The sequence below is a fragment of the Montipora foliosa genome, chromosome 8 (assembly GCF_036669935.1).
Source record: "Montipora foliosa isolate CH-2021 chromosome 8, ASM3666993v2, whole genome shotgun sequence".
Lineage (NCBI taxonomy): Eukaryota > Metazoa > Cnidaria > Anthozoa > Scleractinia > Acroporidae > Montipora > Montipora foliosa.
In genome coordinates, this window is record NC_090876.1 from 47,590,252 (window position 1) to 47,605,894 (window position 15,643).

General features: G+C 38.9%; 1 protein-coding gene across 1 annotated transcript; it reads left to right on the forward strand.

Moving 5' to 3' along the window:
• Positions 1 to 4,041: 4,041 nt before the first annotated feature.
• LOC137967612 (uncharacterized) lies at positions 4,042 to 15,628 on the forward strand. The gene is made up of 5 exons (XM_068814130.1): positions 4,042 to 4,115; positions 7,296 to 7,446; positions 7,717 to 7,907; positions 8,004 to 8,083; positions 10,263 to 15,628. The coding sequence occupies exons 1-5, from the start codon at positions 4,042 to 4,044 to the stop codon at positions 10,385 to 10,387; spliced, it is 621 nt and encodes a 206-aa protein (XP_068670231.1). The 3' UTR covers positions 10,388 to 15,628.
• Positions 15,629 to 15,643: the final 15 nt, after the last annotated feature.

The following is a 15,643-nucleotide window of genomic DNA, read 5'->3' on the forward strand; positions in this document are numbered from 1 at the left end:
GTATTTATTTTGCATGTTGAATCTTATTTTTGTGCAAAATTATTCTGTGCTGCATGTTAAAATCCATATATGTCCTGGTGTTTCATTTTACAGGAAAACACAGGAATAACTTCAAGTGATAATTCTAGATTATTATTGGTACGTGCACATACATGTATGTAACGATTTTGTATGTGTATGAAATAGCTTATCCCTGTGGTAAGCACGTTTCTTCTCCATTAAGTTTAGAGAGCTCCGTTACTCAGCTATCAGGGAAATGAACGAGGACAAACTGAAAGTGACTCTGACGTTTTAAGGTAGGCATTTTTATTCCTACCTCTTTATAGATAGACGGTCCTATATGTGCTATTTTAGGCGTGAATAAGTGAACGAGTATAACATATATTGAAAAACTGTGAGGAATTTAGTTTTAAGTGGCAGTCTCTCTAAAAGCGATCCACTGCATTTCGGGTCGGAAAAAAGTTTTCCGTCAAACTTTTCTCAGTGAACTACCTTGGCTTATAAGTAAATGTAAAGACCTCAGTTTTTGCAAATACGCCAAGATAATTTTTTCAGAGCTCAAAACAATTGTAGCTGGAAAACGCTTAAATTTTAGCGTTGCAAGGACGGAAAATTGCCTAAATTGACAAGCTCGCTGCTCAAAGCCCACCGAACGTAACAAAAAATTGCTATTATCCCTACATTAAGTGATCATTCAAAGGTAAGAAATGTTCGTTACTTTTGATATATTTTGTTTTGGGGGATCCTGAAAATTTATCTACTACCACCCGTTATATCACTTTCTGAATACCTGCGAAAATAACTTGTCTTCGCTAGCGTTTATTTCCCAAGTCCAGACCTGGCCGCTCAAAAATCCAACTGAATTCTGCTAAACAAGGGTTAGGAGCATAGAAATGTAAAAACACCTTGCGCTTTTTATCTTCCTTTCCCACAGCCACTTCGAACTTTTCGTGCGTTGTGCGATTCTCGCACTTAATTATCCAAATTAGGTTGCCACGCTAACTCAGATTGTTTTCATTCAAAGCAATTTTGTATTGCTTTAATTAACCATGCCACGTTTAAGATAGAAGGATCCAACAAAAACTAAAACTCAGAAACGGTTTAAATAGGAAGCACTGCTGAGTTAGTAGCAACGATCTCCAGACACCTTGTGGAAAAGGCAGGAAAACGTGGCCGGAAAAGCCTCAAATTCCGTCACGGTCTATTACTTCTACCAGTCCTGTTTAGAGAGCGGTCAGTAAACAAAACGTTTCTAGTGTTTTGATTCTTTCTTTCCATTTTCTACTGATGTTTCTAAAATAAAACGTACTATTTAGCCGATGTTAAAACTTGAAAATTGACATCAAGGTCTTGACAGAACACTGTAATTGAAATCGACAACATCTTGACCTTCGTAATCTCGGCTGAGTAAGTTGTACAAGCCACGAAGATCTTACCTCCTTATCCGCTCGAAATACTGCATAGTCAACCAATATGAACAGGTTCGTACAGTGTGTTTTCGCTTTAGCAATACTCATTACACTGAAACCTTGCTTGCTCTTTGGTTATAATGAAATTTGCGATGCATTTGGAAAGCACTTCAAAATGAGCATCTACTTGGTAGGCAAAACTTTTTGTCCTAAGCAAATACTTGTTTATTTCATAACGTTTTCGCAACCAAATCACTCAAATGGCTCTCATATGTTTTACTATACTTTAGAAGAGCGAGAATCAGGATGATCAAAAAGTCAACACAACGATGAGGACGGGTTGTGTACATGTTGTGGTGAGGGTTTCCCGACCCAGCAGCTATGTGAGGGTCCCAATGGGGTGGTGGCCTTTACGGTTATCGGCTAAAATTTTGGCTCTTTTACGGCTATCGGTTAATTTTTTTCAGTTACGGTTAACAAAAAAATTATAAATCAATTTCTTTTGTTTCAAAGAGTTAAATATTAATAAACCTGTAATTTTTGTATCTTTAAGCAAAATAAAGGTCTTGGGATCATCTCTGGATGAAATAAGTTATTTGATAGATCATACTTTTAAGTATTTCACTTCTAATACTATTTTACCCGTAGAAATGTCAACGGTTACTTTTACAAATCTAGGGAACAGTTTCTTTTACGGTTAACTTTTTTCACCCTATTTACGACTAACGGTTAAAATTTTTCAATTTTTACGGCTATCGACTAAATTTTTGGACGTTTTACGCCTATCGGTTAACCCCATTAAGACCCTCCTATGTGAACTCAGATCACTCTCAGGGGCAGCTAATTTGACCTTTTCTCTATGGACCGGTGCCCCTATTACCTCTGAAACTGCTTTCAATACATTACAGACGGATAAAAGACGAAAAGCCTCTTAAAGGGTCTTAGCGATCGTAAAATCCGTTTTACACCCTTACGTTTATGCATAGTGCCGAGAAGATGGGTTTCCAATCTCTTCTTATCTCTAAAACTACTTTCAGCAGCGCAGGTTGACACAGGCTACGTAAGCCGCATTTATATAATCCAGATAAAACTTGGACCAGGTGTAATCGAGCGTGTCGACGAATTACATTGTGAATCACTCAGAAAAAAAAAGAAAAAAAAAACACAAAGTCGGTGTGTTGTGATAGGTGGATTTCGATCTTTTTTAGTTGCTTTTTTTTTCTTTTCTTATCATCTTAGGACGGCTGATGGTAGCGTAAAACTACTTTACAACTGACGAATAGAGGGGTAAGTTTCTAACGAAACTGTGGTGCTGCGTCGGTGGGAACTATAACAAGATAATTTGCTTTTATCAACTGAGTTGAAAATGTGAATTGGCCACCGTAAAGAGATTCGAAAGCTGACGTTTCGAGCGTTAGCCCTTCGTCGGAGCGAATCGAGGAATTGTGGGTTGCGTGTGGTTTATATACAGAAAGATGGAGCTACGCTATTGGTTGGTGCCTGTAACGTGAAAAACAACTGAATAAATTAGTTGAATGAAAAGCGTTCGTTAATTCCGTTAGGATTAAGAGTACCGATTCGAAAAATAAATTTTTGTTCTAAAGTGTTGCGAGGTGGATGAATGGGATATGTAAATCAGTTGTAAAGTAAGGTAATTTGGTTTTATCAACTGAGTTGATAATGTGAATTGGCCACCGTAAAGAGATTCGAAAGCTGACGTTTCGAGCGTTAGCCCTTCGTCGGAGCGAATCGAGGAATTGTGGGTTGCGTGTCGTTTATATACAGAAAGATGGAGCTACGCTATTGGTTGGTTTTGCCATATGTTGGTTAGAGTGATTAGGGAGATTGAAGTGCCTCGCGACCGGTTTAGATGCGTTTTGGTCGTCTTTCTCTACGTCACGAAGGTGCTCTCGGAATCGGTCGCCAAGTCGTCTCCCTGTTTCGCCGATGTATAACTTTTTACAAAGAGTGCAAGTTATGCAGTAGATGACATTTGCTGAGGTGCAGTCTGCGGCCTTTCCCTTCATCAGGGCAGCACAGAAAGCCGCAAAACTTTAGAACAAAAATTTATTTTTCAAATCGGTACTCTTGATCCTAACGGAATTAACGAACGCTTTTCATTCAACTAATTTATTCAGTTGTTTTTCACGTTACTAGGCACCAACCAATAGCGTAGCTCCATCTTTCTGTATATAAACCACACGCAACCTACAATTCTTCGATTCGCTCCGACGAAGGGCTAACGTTCGAAACGTCAGCTTTCGAATCTCTTTACGGTGGCCAATTCACATTATCAACTCAGTTGATAAAACCAAATTATCTTACTTTACAACTGATTTACATATCCTATTCATCCACCTCGTAAAACGGTCTTGCGTTGGGCTTTAAGCTTACTCGGCAAATTTCCATTGCAAAATATTAGCAACGTAATACGAATTTTTTCAAATTTAAATACGCTTGTCGATTTTCTAATTTCTTGAGGTACTGTCTTAGATGGCGGTTACTCAGCGCGTGGAACAATTAACACAAGGTAGCTAAGCTTCGTTGCGTAGAAAACTATAAACGCCGCGTCGTGTACGTCTGTATTCACCCATCCAGTGAACTGGTGAGGTTTCTTTAACCATCAGAAAAGATGAGAGTGGTTTTCCTTTGCAAAGGAACTAGAGGGGATGTGGCTCCTATCCTAGCCCTCGCGGTGAGCTTTAAGTAAGTTCTCGAGTGGCTGCTAACAGATTTATCGTATGTTAATTTGATTTCCGTGAGTTTGTTTTTAATGCTGCACGGATATTTGCACGAATTGTTTTCCTTCGTTGTATTGTGGCTTGTTGCCAGTGTCACGCTGAGAATTTTTCAATGGGTACTTGAGCTTAATATTGGGGTAGAAAGAAAATTGGCCATTTATCTTGATGTGCAAAAGAAAAACAATAGGGAGCTTAAGATCTACGACGACGACGTCGACGAAAACGCCACAAAACAATGATATCATTGGTTAAAAGAGCATAAATAATCGTGCTGCACGTGCAGCACGGATTTTAGCTCATATTTTTGCGGTTCTCTGCTTGACGACGACGTGAAATCACTAAATTTTAGGTTTTGACGATAACGTTAGCATGCAACAGAGAATCTTTCATTCTCTATTTTCAGTCTAAAACCGCTCGTACCAATGTAGTTTTAGGATACTTCGCCCACATTGTACGACGTGAACAAGATGGAATAATCGCGAAAGACTTTTACTAGAGCAAAGTTCTATTTTGAGGTGGCGTTTTCGTCGACGTCGCCGTCGTAGATCTTAAGCTCCCTAACGTAAACGAAGCGGAACGAAAATTACTTACGACTGAATATTGGTGCAGATCACTTCACTTTTGCCGCATTTTAGGGATTCCCCTTGTTGAATTTTCATGTTTTGAACTGTTTCCCTTTCGATCCCTTTTTGATCTTTCGAAATTGTACAAACTGAGCATTGTTCTTTCGCCAGCGCGCGACCCTTCGTCAATCGAAACAATTGAACTGTTGACACAAGCTACAGTGAAGTGCATCGTGTCTGTTTGGTGCCCATTGTTTATTTGTTTAAGCTAAAGTTTCATCAGAACCTCAGGCAATTTGGTTAATTCACGTTCTTGAATAACATCGTCGACACACCCTGGGGGCAATTTAATATTTTTTTTTTTGCCGGGACGGTGAAATCATTTTGGAAAAAGAGTAAATATGCTGCAAAATTATATGATATAAATTGGACAAGTAAAATTTGATTTGTTAGAATCAATTACTGATCAATTATTGATAACTTGATTTAAAATTTTTAACTATATTTCAAAATTAAAATTGTATGGAATTTTCCTTTATTATCTTGAACACATTACTTGGGAAGGGGGGGGGGTGGGGGGTGGGAAGCAGTACTCCCACAACAAAATCGTTCATGCCCAAGGGATTTCCTAGCTAGGAGGGATGTTTAAATTTTGAATTGACTGATACAATAAATTGTATTTTAACTAAAAATATAAATTCGAATCAACAACTTTTTTGAAATGGATTTCACTATTAAAGTTAACATCAAGAAACAATGTTTTGGCTATTTGACGGTCATTGTAAAATTTTTGTATGCACTCAAATATATACCATGTAAATGTATGTAAATGCTGAGCTAAAGGGAAAAGACTGGACATATTAACGTCAAATTCTGGTTTTTTTTTTCTCTTGAATAAGGTTTGGGCATTAGAAAGCCTTTCTATACCCTTAGGATCATGACTAAAACACCACACGAGTACATACGGGTAACATACGAGTAACATACGAGTAACATACGGAACATACGGATACATACGAATACATACGACTAACATACGACTAACATACGACTAACATACGAGTAACATACGGATACATACGACTAACATACGGATACATACGAATACATACGAGTAATACGAATGTTTTTCTCATAAAGGAAGCTCTAATTATAGGCCTTGCAGGCATTTTTCACGTCAGCAAACACGTACCCGGCTCAGTTTGAGGGGGGAGGGAGGGGGTGTTGATCAACCCCCCAAGGCTTTCGTTAAATTTAGTCACAGTAAAATAAATTCACATGGAGTGCAAAACCCTTAGCTTGCGCTACAAGATGACAATATATTTTGGATGTCGCTTATGTCGTGTGACGTCATCAGATCCGCCATCTTGATTTCACTATTTCAGCTTAAGTTGCCTATGATAAATCAGTGCAAAAAATCAGTGCAAAATCAAGCCAGAAAGCTTAAATGGGGTAAATGATTATGACAGACCTGCTCTGACTTCCTTACGTGCCTTAAATGTAAACTGGCCTGACAGTCAATCATCTACGAGAGCAACATCCAAAATATACTGTCATCTTGTTGCGCAAGCTAAAGGCGGCGAAATACGAGATACAAAAACCCTAAACTTGGCGCGAAACATTATTTCGTTGCAAGTTTGGGTCGATTTCTCCCGTTTTTCACCTTGCATGATCAACTTGTCGCGCAAGAAAAACATTTGTTGCGGGTTGAAGAAAGTTATTGCGAAAAGTAGAGCGCAGATCTACTCTGAGCAACAAATTTTGGCTTTGTTGCTCGTTTTTCATCAAGCTCACAACTTGTCGCGCAACACATGTGCTCTTGTACTAGCAAATCAACCACTCAGCGCCCTGCATTTCTTCAACCCGCAACAAATGTTTTTCTTGCGGGTCAAGTTGATCACGCAAAGTGAAAAACGCGAAACATCGACCAGAACTTGCAACGAAACAATGTTGCCCCACAAGTTGAGGGTTTTTGTATCTCGTCTTTCACCGCCTTAAGGGTTTTGCACTCCATGTGAATTTATTTTACTGTGACTAAATTTAACGAAAGCCTTGGAGGGTCTATCAACACCACCCTCCCCCCCCTCCCCCCCTTCCTCAAACTGAGCCGGGTACGTGTTTGCTGACATGAAAAATGCTTGCAAGGCTTATAATTAGAGCTTCCTTTATGAGAAAAACATTCCCATTACTCGTATGTATTCGTATGTATCCGTATGTTGATCGTATGTATCCGTATGTTACTCGTATGTTACTCGTATGTCAGTCGTATGTCAGTCGTATGTATTCGTATGTATCCGTATGTTACTCGTATGTTACTCGTATGTTACCCGTATGTACTCGTGTGGTGTTTTAGTCATGATCTACCCTTAGGGTATAAATCATTAATCATTTTAATTTTTGTATCCTTAAACCTTAAACAGGGTCAGGGGTTAAAAAGGTGTTATTGAAAAGTACCTCCCTAAGATATCAATTTGTTTCACTTTCTGCACGGTACCCATTTTTGAGGTGAAATACAGTTCAAAAGAGCAGGCTTTAACCATGACAAGTTAATTCTAACTTTGACTATCTTGCTTCTCCTTCAGACGAAACAGCCCAACAGATAACTGTACACTAGCAACCCATGCATGCCACAGACTGAAATTTGATAGTATCCTTAAAAAGTATGACATTGACTTCATGGCTGTGGATGAGCTTGGGACAGACAACAGACCTCGCAACCTTGAGAAAATGGAGGTACGGCTAAAAGCATGATTAAATGGTCTAAGCTAAAAAAGCAAACTTGTATGCAGACAGTTAAAGATAATAAGTGAGAAAAAAATTACATATACAGACCTTCCTGATCCATTTTGCTAAGGATAATTTATTGCCATATAGCTTTGTCTCAGTTATTTGTCTTATCCACTATTAATAGTAATTTATCTTGCCTAGTAATATATTAAATTATATGCAGCATGTTTCTGTGTACTGAGGTACAGTATACTATATAATTATTTTTGTTTCAAGCTTCAAGTATGCAGTGGGAGAGGTTTCTCCAAGAGTCAGCAACAAGATCGCATTATAGAGATGCATGGAAGCTTACGAGCTTGCCGAGGAGCAGATGGCATTGTTTTTAATCTCTTTGCTTGTGAGGGTTGGTTCATTGCTAAGTACTTTGATGTGCCATGTGTTGCAGCATCCCCATTTGCCGTCACCAGGTAAAAAGTCGTTTGAAAAAGAGTCTGAACATTACATAGTGACACTAGTTTTATGTAAAAATTCAATACAACATTTTGTTATTAAATTCCTGTCAGAACCCCACCTGTAACATTCGAAGGGAAATTTGTTGATGCTTACCCAGATTTGTACCAGAGAATACGAAATTCAGCTCAAGGTATTTCTTTTATTTATTTATTTTGCTCAATGTGTGGCATTACCTATGATCAAAAGTAACACCTGACGATAAAATGCTGATCTAATAATCTAGGGGAGGTGGAGGGATTACGAATGCAGTTTAATTTGCAGTCGAATCACCGCTAGCAGAGACTTTATTCCTTGAGCACACAATCACTGACATTTATCATTGACAACATGATTATCTTTGCTATCAGTCCCTAGAGGGCCTACGCGTTTTACATTACATATATCATGTCTTCCTTCTGCTAGAGTCAAAATCGGCAAGAGAAAAAATGTCTTTTAGTATTCACCACATATACAAATATTTTCGCTCTGCTATACAGATAGCTGAAGACAGACGGCAATAGTTTCATTTTTGCCGTTTGACGTAACTTAACTGATATACAGGTGGCGCAGTGAGAGAAACGCGGGCTTGCTACTCGTGACAGTGGGCCGGGAGTTCGAAACTTAGTGGTGAATACAGAGTAATTTTCCTTTTCTTCTTCATTGCTTTTTTTTCTTTTTCTGTCAAGAAACCATTTACCGAAAGGTAGCGTTATCTTTCCATTTCTTGTGATAAACAATATCACTTAGGTTTGCCAAGGAAAAACTACGAAGACTTTCCCTGAATCGAATCGCGAAAGAAGAACCATAAGTATTTTCTTTACAATGAAAAAAATCGTTATACCTTCTACCTCACAAAAATAACTAACCTGACACGCTCCAAGCGACTGTAAAATGGAGTTGGACGGATGATGTGCGATACCGCTGGGGGTTTTCTCTATGAAAAGGTCAGGGATTCTCGTCGTCTATGGGTACAAATCAAGCATTCTGGTCTCACTTAGGGTGTTGGTGACGAAACGTCATCATTTTTAGCTGTCAAAGTGTCCTCTAGGGTGCCCTCGAGGAAATAATAATAAAAGAAACAATCTCATTTAATGTCTGTTTTCAGGCTTCCGCTGATCTCTTCAGTACGTGATGATATCTTTTAGGGGCCGGTGACGGTCCAATGAAGCTCAAGCAGCGTCCACATTAGTCGGCCTTACTGGTTAAATGCATATTTTTCGACGAGCATCCCGTGCCTTTTTATGTGGAAGTCCCCCCGGGTGTCCAAATGTCTAACGAGAATTGAATGAGTCGGAAGGAGTGAAAACGTTCCACCACTACAACTTGAAAAATTAAAAAGGCCCTAAATGTTGCACTGTATGACGATAGTATAGTAAACGCATTGTATCGCAATGCACTAATTACCCTGTACCATTTGACACTGCTACCAGGCCAATACAGCTATTAAATTATAGTTTGAGAAACATTCAGTAAATTCAGAAATAAAATCGCGAATAACTCTTCAGGTAGTTCATTCAATCAGTCCGGCTAATCCATCCGGATTGCGCTCGATATCAGAGACGGTTTCTGACTTTCTCAAAAGGGCCGCTATTTTCGAAGGGACTGTTACTTTTGGGACTCAGTTATATTATTGTCAGTAAAATACTGTAAATAAAACCTCTGCTCTGTTAAGCGGCCGCAAAAACCTGATGGTCGTCCCGATGAAGCTTTTTCTGTTTTGGAAAGCATAATGGCGGATGAGAGTCCAAGATAGGCTTTATAGCATAACACTAACATTTAAAACACATAACATTTGTGATTTCAACTACACATTTCAACTATTGCATATGAGGCTTCAACTCAACCATATTAAAATTAAAAGCAATGTCAGCCTTTTCATTCTCCCTTCTCTGTAATCTGCCTGTTGTACTTTTCTGCTTAGAATGGTTTTGGGGATTTTAGGAGTCGTAAAATGTGGCGTATATGCAAAAGAACGCGCTTTTCTTTAACCATATTCTCCTATATCTAGTCATATATAGAATAGTCATATATAGAATAGTATATATAGAATAGTATTCATCCTTAATCGTACCTTCACTGGAACGTTTCGCCGGGCAGCATTTTTTTCACTCCCCATAAATTAAAGCAAACGGAGACATTTCGTCATCGGACGTCATTAGTAACCAATTGGTTCAGATGCCCGTCTTTTGGGTTTTTTAGGGGTGAGAAGGTTGAAATTTAGATTATGCAAGTAATTTTGCACGAGAAATACTAAGGATGTCTCCTGAGACGGAAACAGAATACTGAATTAAAAGACGATAAACCTAATGTAAGAACGTTTTTTTTTTCAGTTCCTTCCGCAACAGAAAATATCCAAGATAAAAATAGCTACCGACTTGGAATTTTGGGTACGGCAGCAGGTACGTTTATAAATAAACAGCTTGTAACAATAATGAAACTTAAAACTGCACGATGAAATTTAAAGTGCTTAATCTCGAAACCATAGAAAACAAGTAGCAGCAACTGCTCGCACTTCTACTTTCTGAAATGTTCAATTGGGAACAGTTCAATTTCATTGGCTTTTCTCTCGGATTTGTTGACTTTTCAACCAACAACAAAAAATATTTAATATTCCGTCCGTATCTAGCCAAAGTTCAGATAAGGCCATCCCCTTTTTCCTCTGCTTAGCGTCGTCCGACCGACCCAGATTTTCGCGTTAAAAATAAAAAAAAGTTACGCACAGGGCAATGACACATTGTTTCAAACAATTTTTACTTTAATCTGAAACATAAGCAATTTTTTGTCTTACAGATGTTTAGTTTTTTTCCCTGTTCTCGTTTGATTCTACAACGAAGTCGATTTTTCTTTCCTCCATTTCTGCCGTGTTGACTTTGTAACCACACCTTGTTGTTTCCAGGTTCCACGGATATTATGCTGAGTTACCGGGTCTCCTAGCTCCAGACCCCTTTTCCAATTTTATTTTTGCGTTTTTTTTCTTTTTCCGATCGACCGACCCAAAATCAGAAAACGCATTCCACAATAAATGAAAAAAAGGGGGATGGCCTAATTTAAATCCAATAACTTTCTATTTACTGAAAAAATTCTTAACCGGGCGACAAATAGATCGCACGTTTTTGCATTTGAATATTCATATGCCCATGTGTAAATAACTAAGATGATTTCCGCAGAACATCCGAGCAATAATGGCAAAAAACTATGTTACCAAAAAAACCCTCATGAGTAAATATGAAGATATCAGATCAGATAGCACTCTGCAACTTCGCGATCAACTGCATAAGGTACGTAAATATACAAGTAATTGGCTCCTGGTAAGTATTGATACCATGAAAGAGGATGTGAACCTAATAAAGACCGCATCCTCGGATACCCAGGGGCTGCTAGTCGGGACGATGCGATATTTTCGGGGGAGCGATATTTTCTGCGCAAAAGTTTACTTCAAGAGCTGAAGAGCCCCTGGGAACTTTTTCTAGCCTGTTCCAGGCTCTCGTTCAGTGGGATAATTTGGATTCATCAACTGGGTTGATAATGTGAATTGGCCACCGTAAAGAGATTCGAAAGCTGACGTTTCGAGCGTTAGCCCTTCGTCGGAGCGGATCTCCGTCAGTGGGGACGATCAAAAAAGCGGTCGCGGGACGAGCGGGATTTGGTAAAAACAAGATAGGAGAGAGCGCAGAAACGAGAGCCTGTAAGCTTTGTTTTAAAAGCCTCATTCCGACTGATTGGTTTATTTTGACAGTTTACATCAACGCCTTGTCAGCAGCTTATCTGTTTGTCTAAAGCCAAGTGACGTTAACATGGCTAACACGTTACGCGCGCTCTCAATATTTGCTCAAATTTTGGAGAGTTGTCTTCAGGATTTTCCGAATGCGAAAGCGCTCAGAATGGAGCAAACCTGCAAAATTGCGTGAATTAAGCCGAACAATGGCATATATAACACGCAAAACAGTTAACAGACTTGCGTGTAAACAGCTACATTTGAATCGTCAGGTACCAGAACGATCAAAGGAGGAATAAACCTATACATAGAGCAAGAGAAGCATAAGCTCGATCAGATAGCTGCAAGAAACATAACTGTCCCTAGACAAACGCTTTCTCGCAGTAAAGCTACAGCATCCCCGAAGAAAAACGATCGAAGGCAAATATGTTATCCGTGATAATCTACGAATCTCTCTTTCCCGCTGAGCCGGGCCTAGCGTCACAATATAGAATTCGAATGCAACATGTTCACGGCAAATTTCATAGTTTTTCCCTCGAAAGTAAATACTTGGAGACTTTAAAGCGTATCTTGCCTAAACACTATTAAAAATACATAAGCAGAGGCAAATTACAGAGGTGTCAAACACTACGAAGCGACATGCAAGTAACAGCGGAAATCATGCAGACCTCTAAAAGTTTTCTATAGCACGGCCTAACGGCTCAACTCTATCTTACGTTTCTACTTGTAACACAACATGAATTGCCCTTCATAAACACAAGTGAAGCGACAAAAAGGTCGAGTGCCGAACAGAGAACGGCAATTTTCAAAGGTCACGAACCGTAGAAGTCGTTAAAGGCTAGTCAACCCCCCTTTACACTTTCCCTGTTGACATCACTGAAAGCTAGCGAACGTCGAGGACTTCTCGAAGACACTGGACTGGAAGACAAATGTTTTTGGGTTCTTTTTGCTGCCAGTGAAATTCCAGTCGGGAAGTTGCGTGAAATTCGCAAGGACGACATCTAACGCGCTGTGAAGTGGTGATATACATGCGAGTAACTCGACACCGAAGATGCTGACATTTTGATATGTGACATCCTTGAAGTGTTATCTTTTTAAAAGTGGGCGGAATGAGGTTTTTAAAACAATGCTTACAGGCTCGCTTTCCCGCGCCCTGTCCTATTTTTTTCACCAGACCCCACTCGTTCCTCGCCCGCTCATTTGATCGACCCCACTGACCAAGAGCCTGGAAAAGGCTAAACATTTTCTTACCAAGTGGTCTCAGTCCGTCCCGCTAATTGGCCAGGAAAAAAATATTTTTTCTGGCCAATCAACGAGGAGGTCTAGCCGGGTAATTCTATCGCCCTCTAACACGAAGTGGTTTCCTTCATATATCGATCTAGTTTTATTTTTTGTTTTTTATTTTTTTTATTATCTTGCCACACAGAATAACATACAATTAGAATAAAAAAGATAATAAATCGTTAATTAACGTTAAATTTAAAATAAGCATACAACTTGGAAGAAATGACTGTGGCGGGGAAATCTCCGAGAAAGCAAAGCTTATGAGGAATCGAGATTTTCCCCCACGGGCAATTTAAATACTAGGCGGCATTTAAAAATAAAGAAAAAGACTTGTATATTAAGTATATTAAGTGTGCTTAGACAAGAAGATAGATATAAATTACTAAGGTATTTAGGTTGTATCCTGTCTGGCCCTTAAAAATGGTTTGATCACACGCTTGAATATACTAAAGGTCGGGCGCTTTTTATGTTGCTCGGTAATGAATTCCATATTCTAGGACCTTGAAACAGGATCAAAAATTTTTTGATATTTGTTCTACAGGTATGGGGTCGGTAAAAGTCACAGTATTTTGTTGAATATTGAGGAACCTGATTTCAAGTTTGAAATATTTGATGAAAAGCAATAGGTGAAGCGGTATTATGATATAGGTACATGAAAGAACTTACTTGGAGCGAGTAAATACTAAAGACGTCAAGAATTTTTAAATTTGCAAAAAGAGGTTTACTTGAAGCCTTGTAGTCAGCCTCAAGAGATCGCCCGGACTGCTCTTTTCTGTAGCAGGTAGATTCGTTGCAGGTTGGTGACATAAGTAGAGGCCCAAATTAAATTGCAGTAAGTAAGATATGGATAAACAAGGGCATAGTATAGTGTAAGAAGAGATTTTGAGGGCAAATGGTATTTAGCTTTATAAAGTAACCCGACAGATTTAGAAATCTTAGCCGTAATGAAATTAACATGAGTTTTCCATGTTAGGTGCTGATCAATATAAACTCCGAGAAACTTAGTATTATCTACTTGTTCAATTACATTATTTCCTATGACAATCTGCCTATTGATAGGTAACATTTTTTGCCTTGGTCTGAAAATCATTAGTTTTGTTTTCTTAACGTTGATTGATAACTTATTGGCTTTTAGCCAAGTTGAAACATTGTGGAGCTGATCGTTAAGATAGGAGGTAAGTATATCCAGGTCACTATGTTCAAAAAATATGCTGGTGTCATTAGCAAACAATATAAATTCTAGCTCATTAGAACTAGAACAGGTTGGGAGATCATTTATATAAATTATAAAAAAGAGGGGGCCTAGTATAGAACCTTGCGGTTACCCACAAATTTGTTTTGAGTTCCTCGGCAGTTACATGAGTGGAGCTTGACAGCGAGTCCGATGGCACACTATTTATAAAATCCTTGAACGACTTGGGGGCAGGGGTTATTTTTCAACCAAATTTGGACCGGTGCAACGGGAAGATTCTCGAAGCCGAGGAAATCGCAAACCGTAACATGGGGGCTAGGAAGCAGTACTCTTCCATCAATTTTCTCGGCGGATTTATCGAAGGTATATCGTAAATTTTGTATAGCTAATCTACGCGATTTCTACGCTGTTGTTTTTAGTTGCGAGGAACGCTAGTCGATAACACAAGTTTAAGCTTACTTATTACTTCTCCTCGACCTATGCGTCCTCGCTAGACCTCCTCGTTGAGCAATCAGCGGAACGGATTTCGACCACTTTTGGAACTCGCTTGGTAAGGAAAAGTTCCGAGGGGCTCTTCAGCTCTTGAAGTAAACTTTCGCGCCAAAAAAATAGCATAGTCCCCACCAGTAGACCCTGAGTCTCCGAGGATGATGACAACGCGGCCTGGTTACGGTTTTAATCATTAAAGAAAACCTTAAAGACTTCAAATAGAAGCACTTTTATATATATGTGATAGGAAGTGTCAGACAGATAACTACCGGGTAAAATTGGTCAAATCTCAAATTTCTCTGATATAAGAGATTTTATCTCTTATATGATAATTATTGATACTATAACACTGAAATGATCAACTAGTGAGACAATCTCAGAAAGAGCAGAGTGCAATGCAGAGCTATGACGCAGTATTCATAACACAGTTCGTATATAACCCCTGCCATTCCCTCTTGGTATTGTATTGACTTTGCTAGTCAGCTAGGGATTTTGACGATGAGACAAACTCTTAGCAGTGTCTATCTTTGATGTGTGTATTTTCATTCACAGTCCAAGAATAACTTACTACGTCGACTTTGGCTCATTTCAGTTAAATTAAATTATACATTTAAGCAGCGAACGTGACAATGTTACTCTTCACGCAAAGGTTTGTAACTTAATACTTTTTTTCTCGCTAAGGTATGTACCCTGAAACTCTTGTTTTCTCGAAAACACACGGAATATGTCCTTGTATTCTCTTCTCGGCTGGACATAAATGGGAGAAAGTTGTATGACGGATGAAGAAATGGAAGAGGAACGATTCGCTTTATTTAAAACGCAAATTTTCTTTTAACCGATAAACAAGAACTAATCTAACGATCAAATTGTCACGGAACAGCACGTGCTGTTACCACAGTTGGCGTTGACAATAAAACCACTTATATTTAAAGTGCTACTATAGTCAAATTTTTACCTCTTGATTTTTTAGGTGGATCACAAAGAATCCTATGAAAGAATGAAAACGCCGTTTACCGTTTGCAAATACCCGC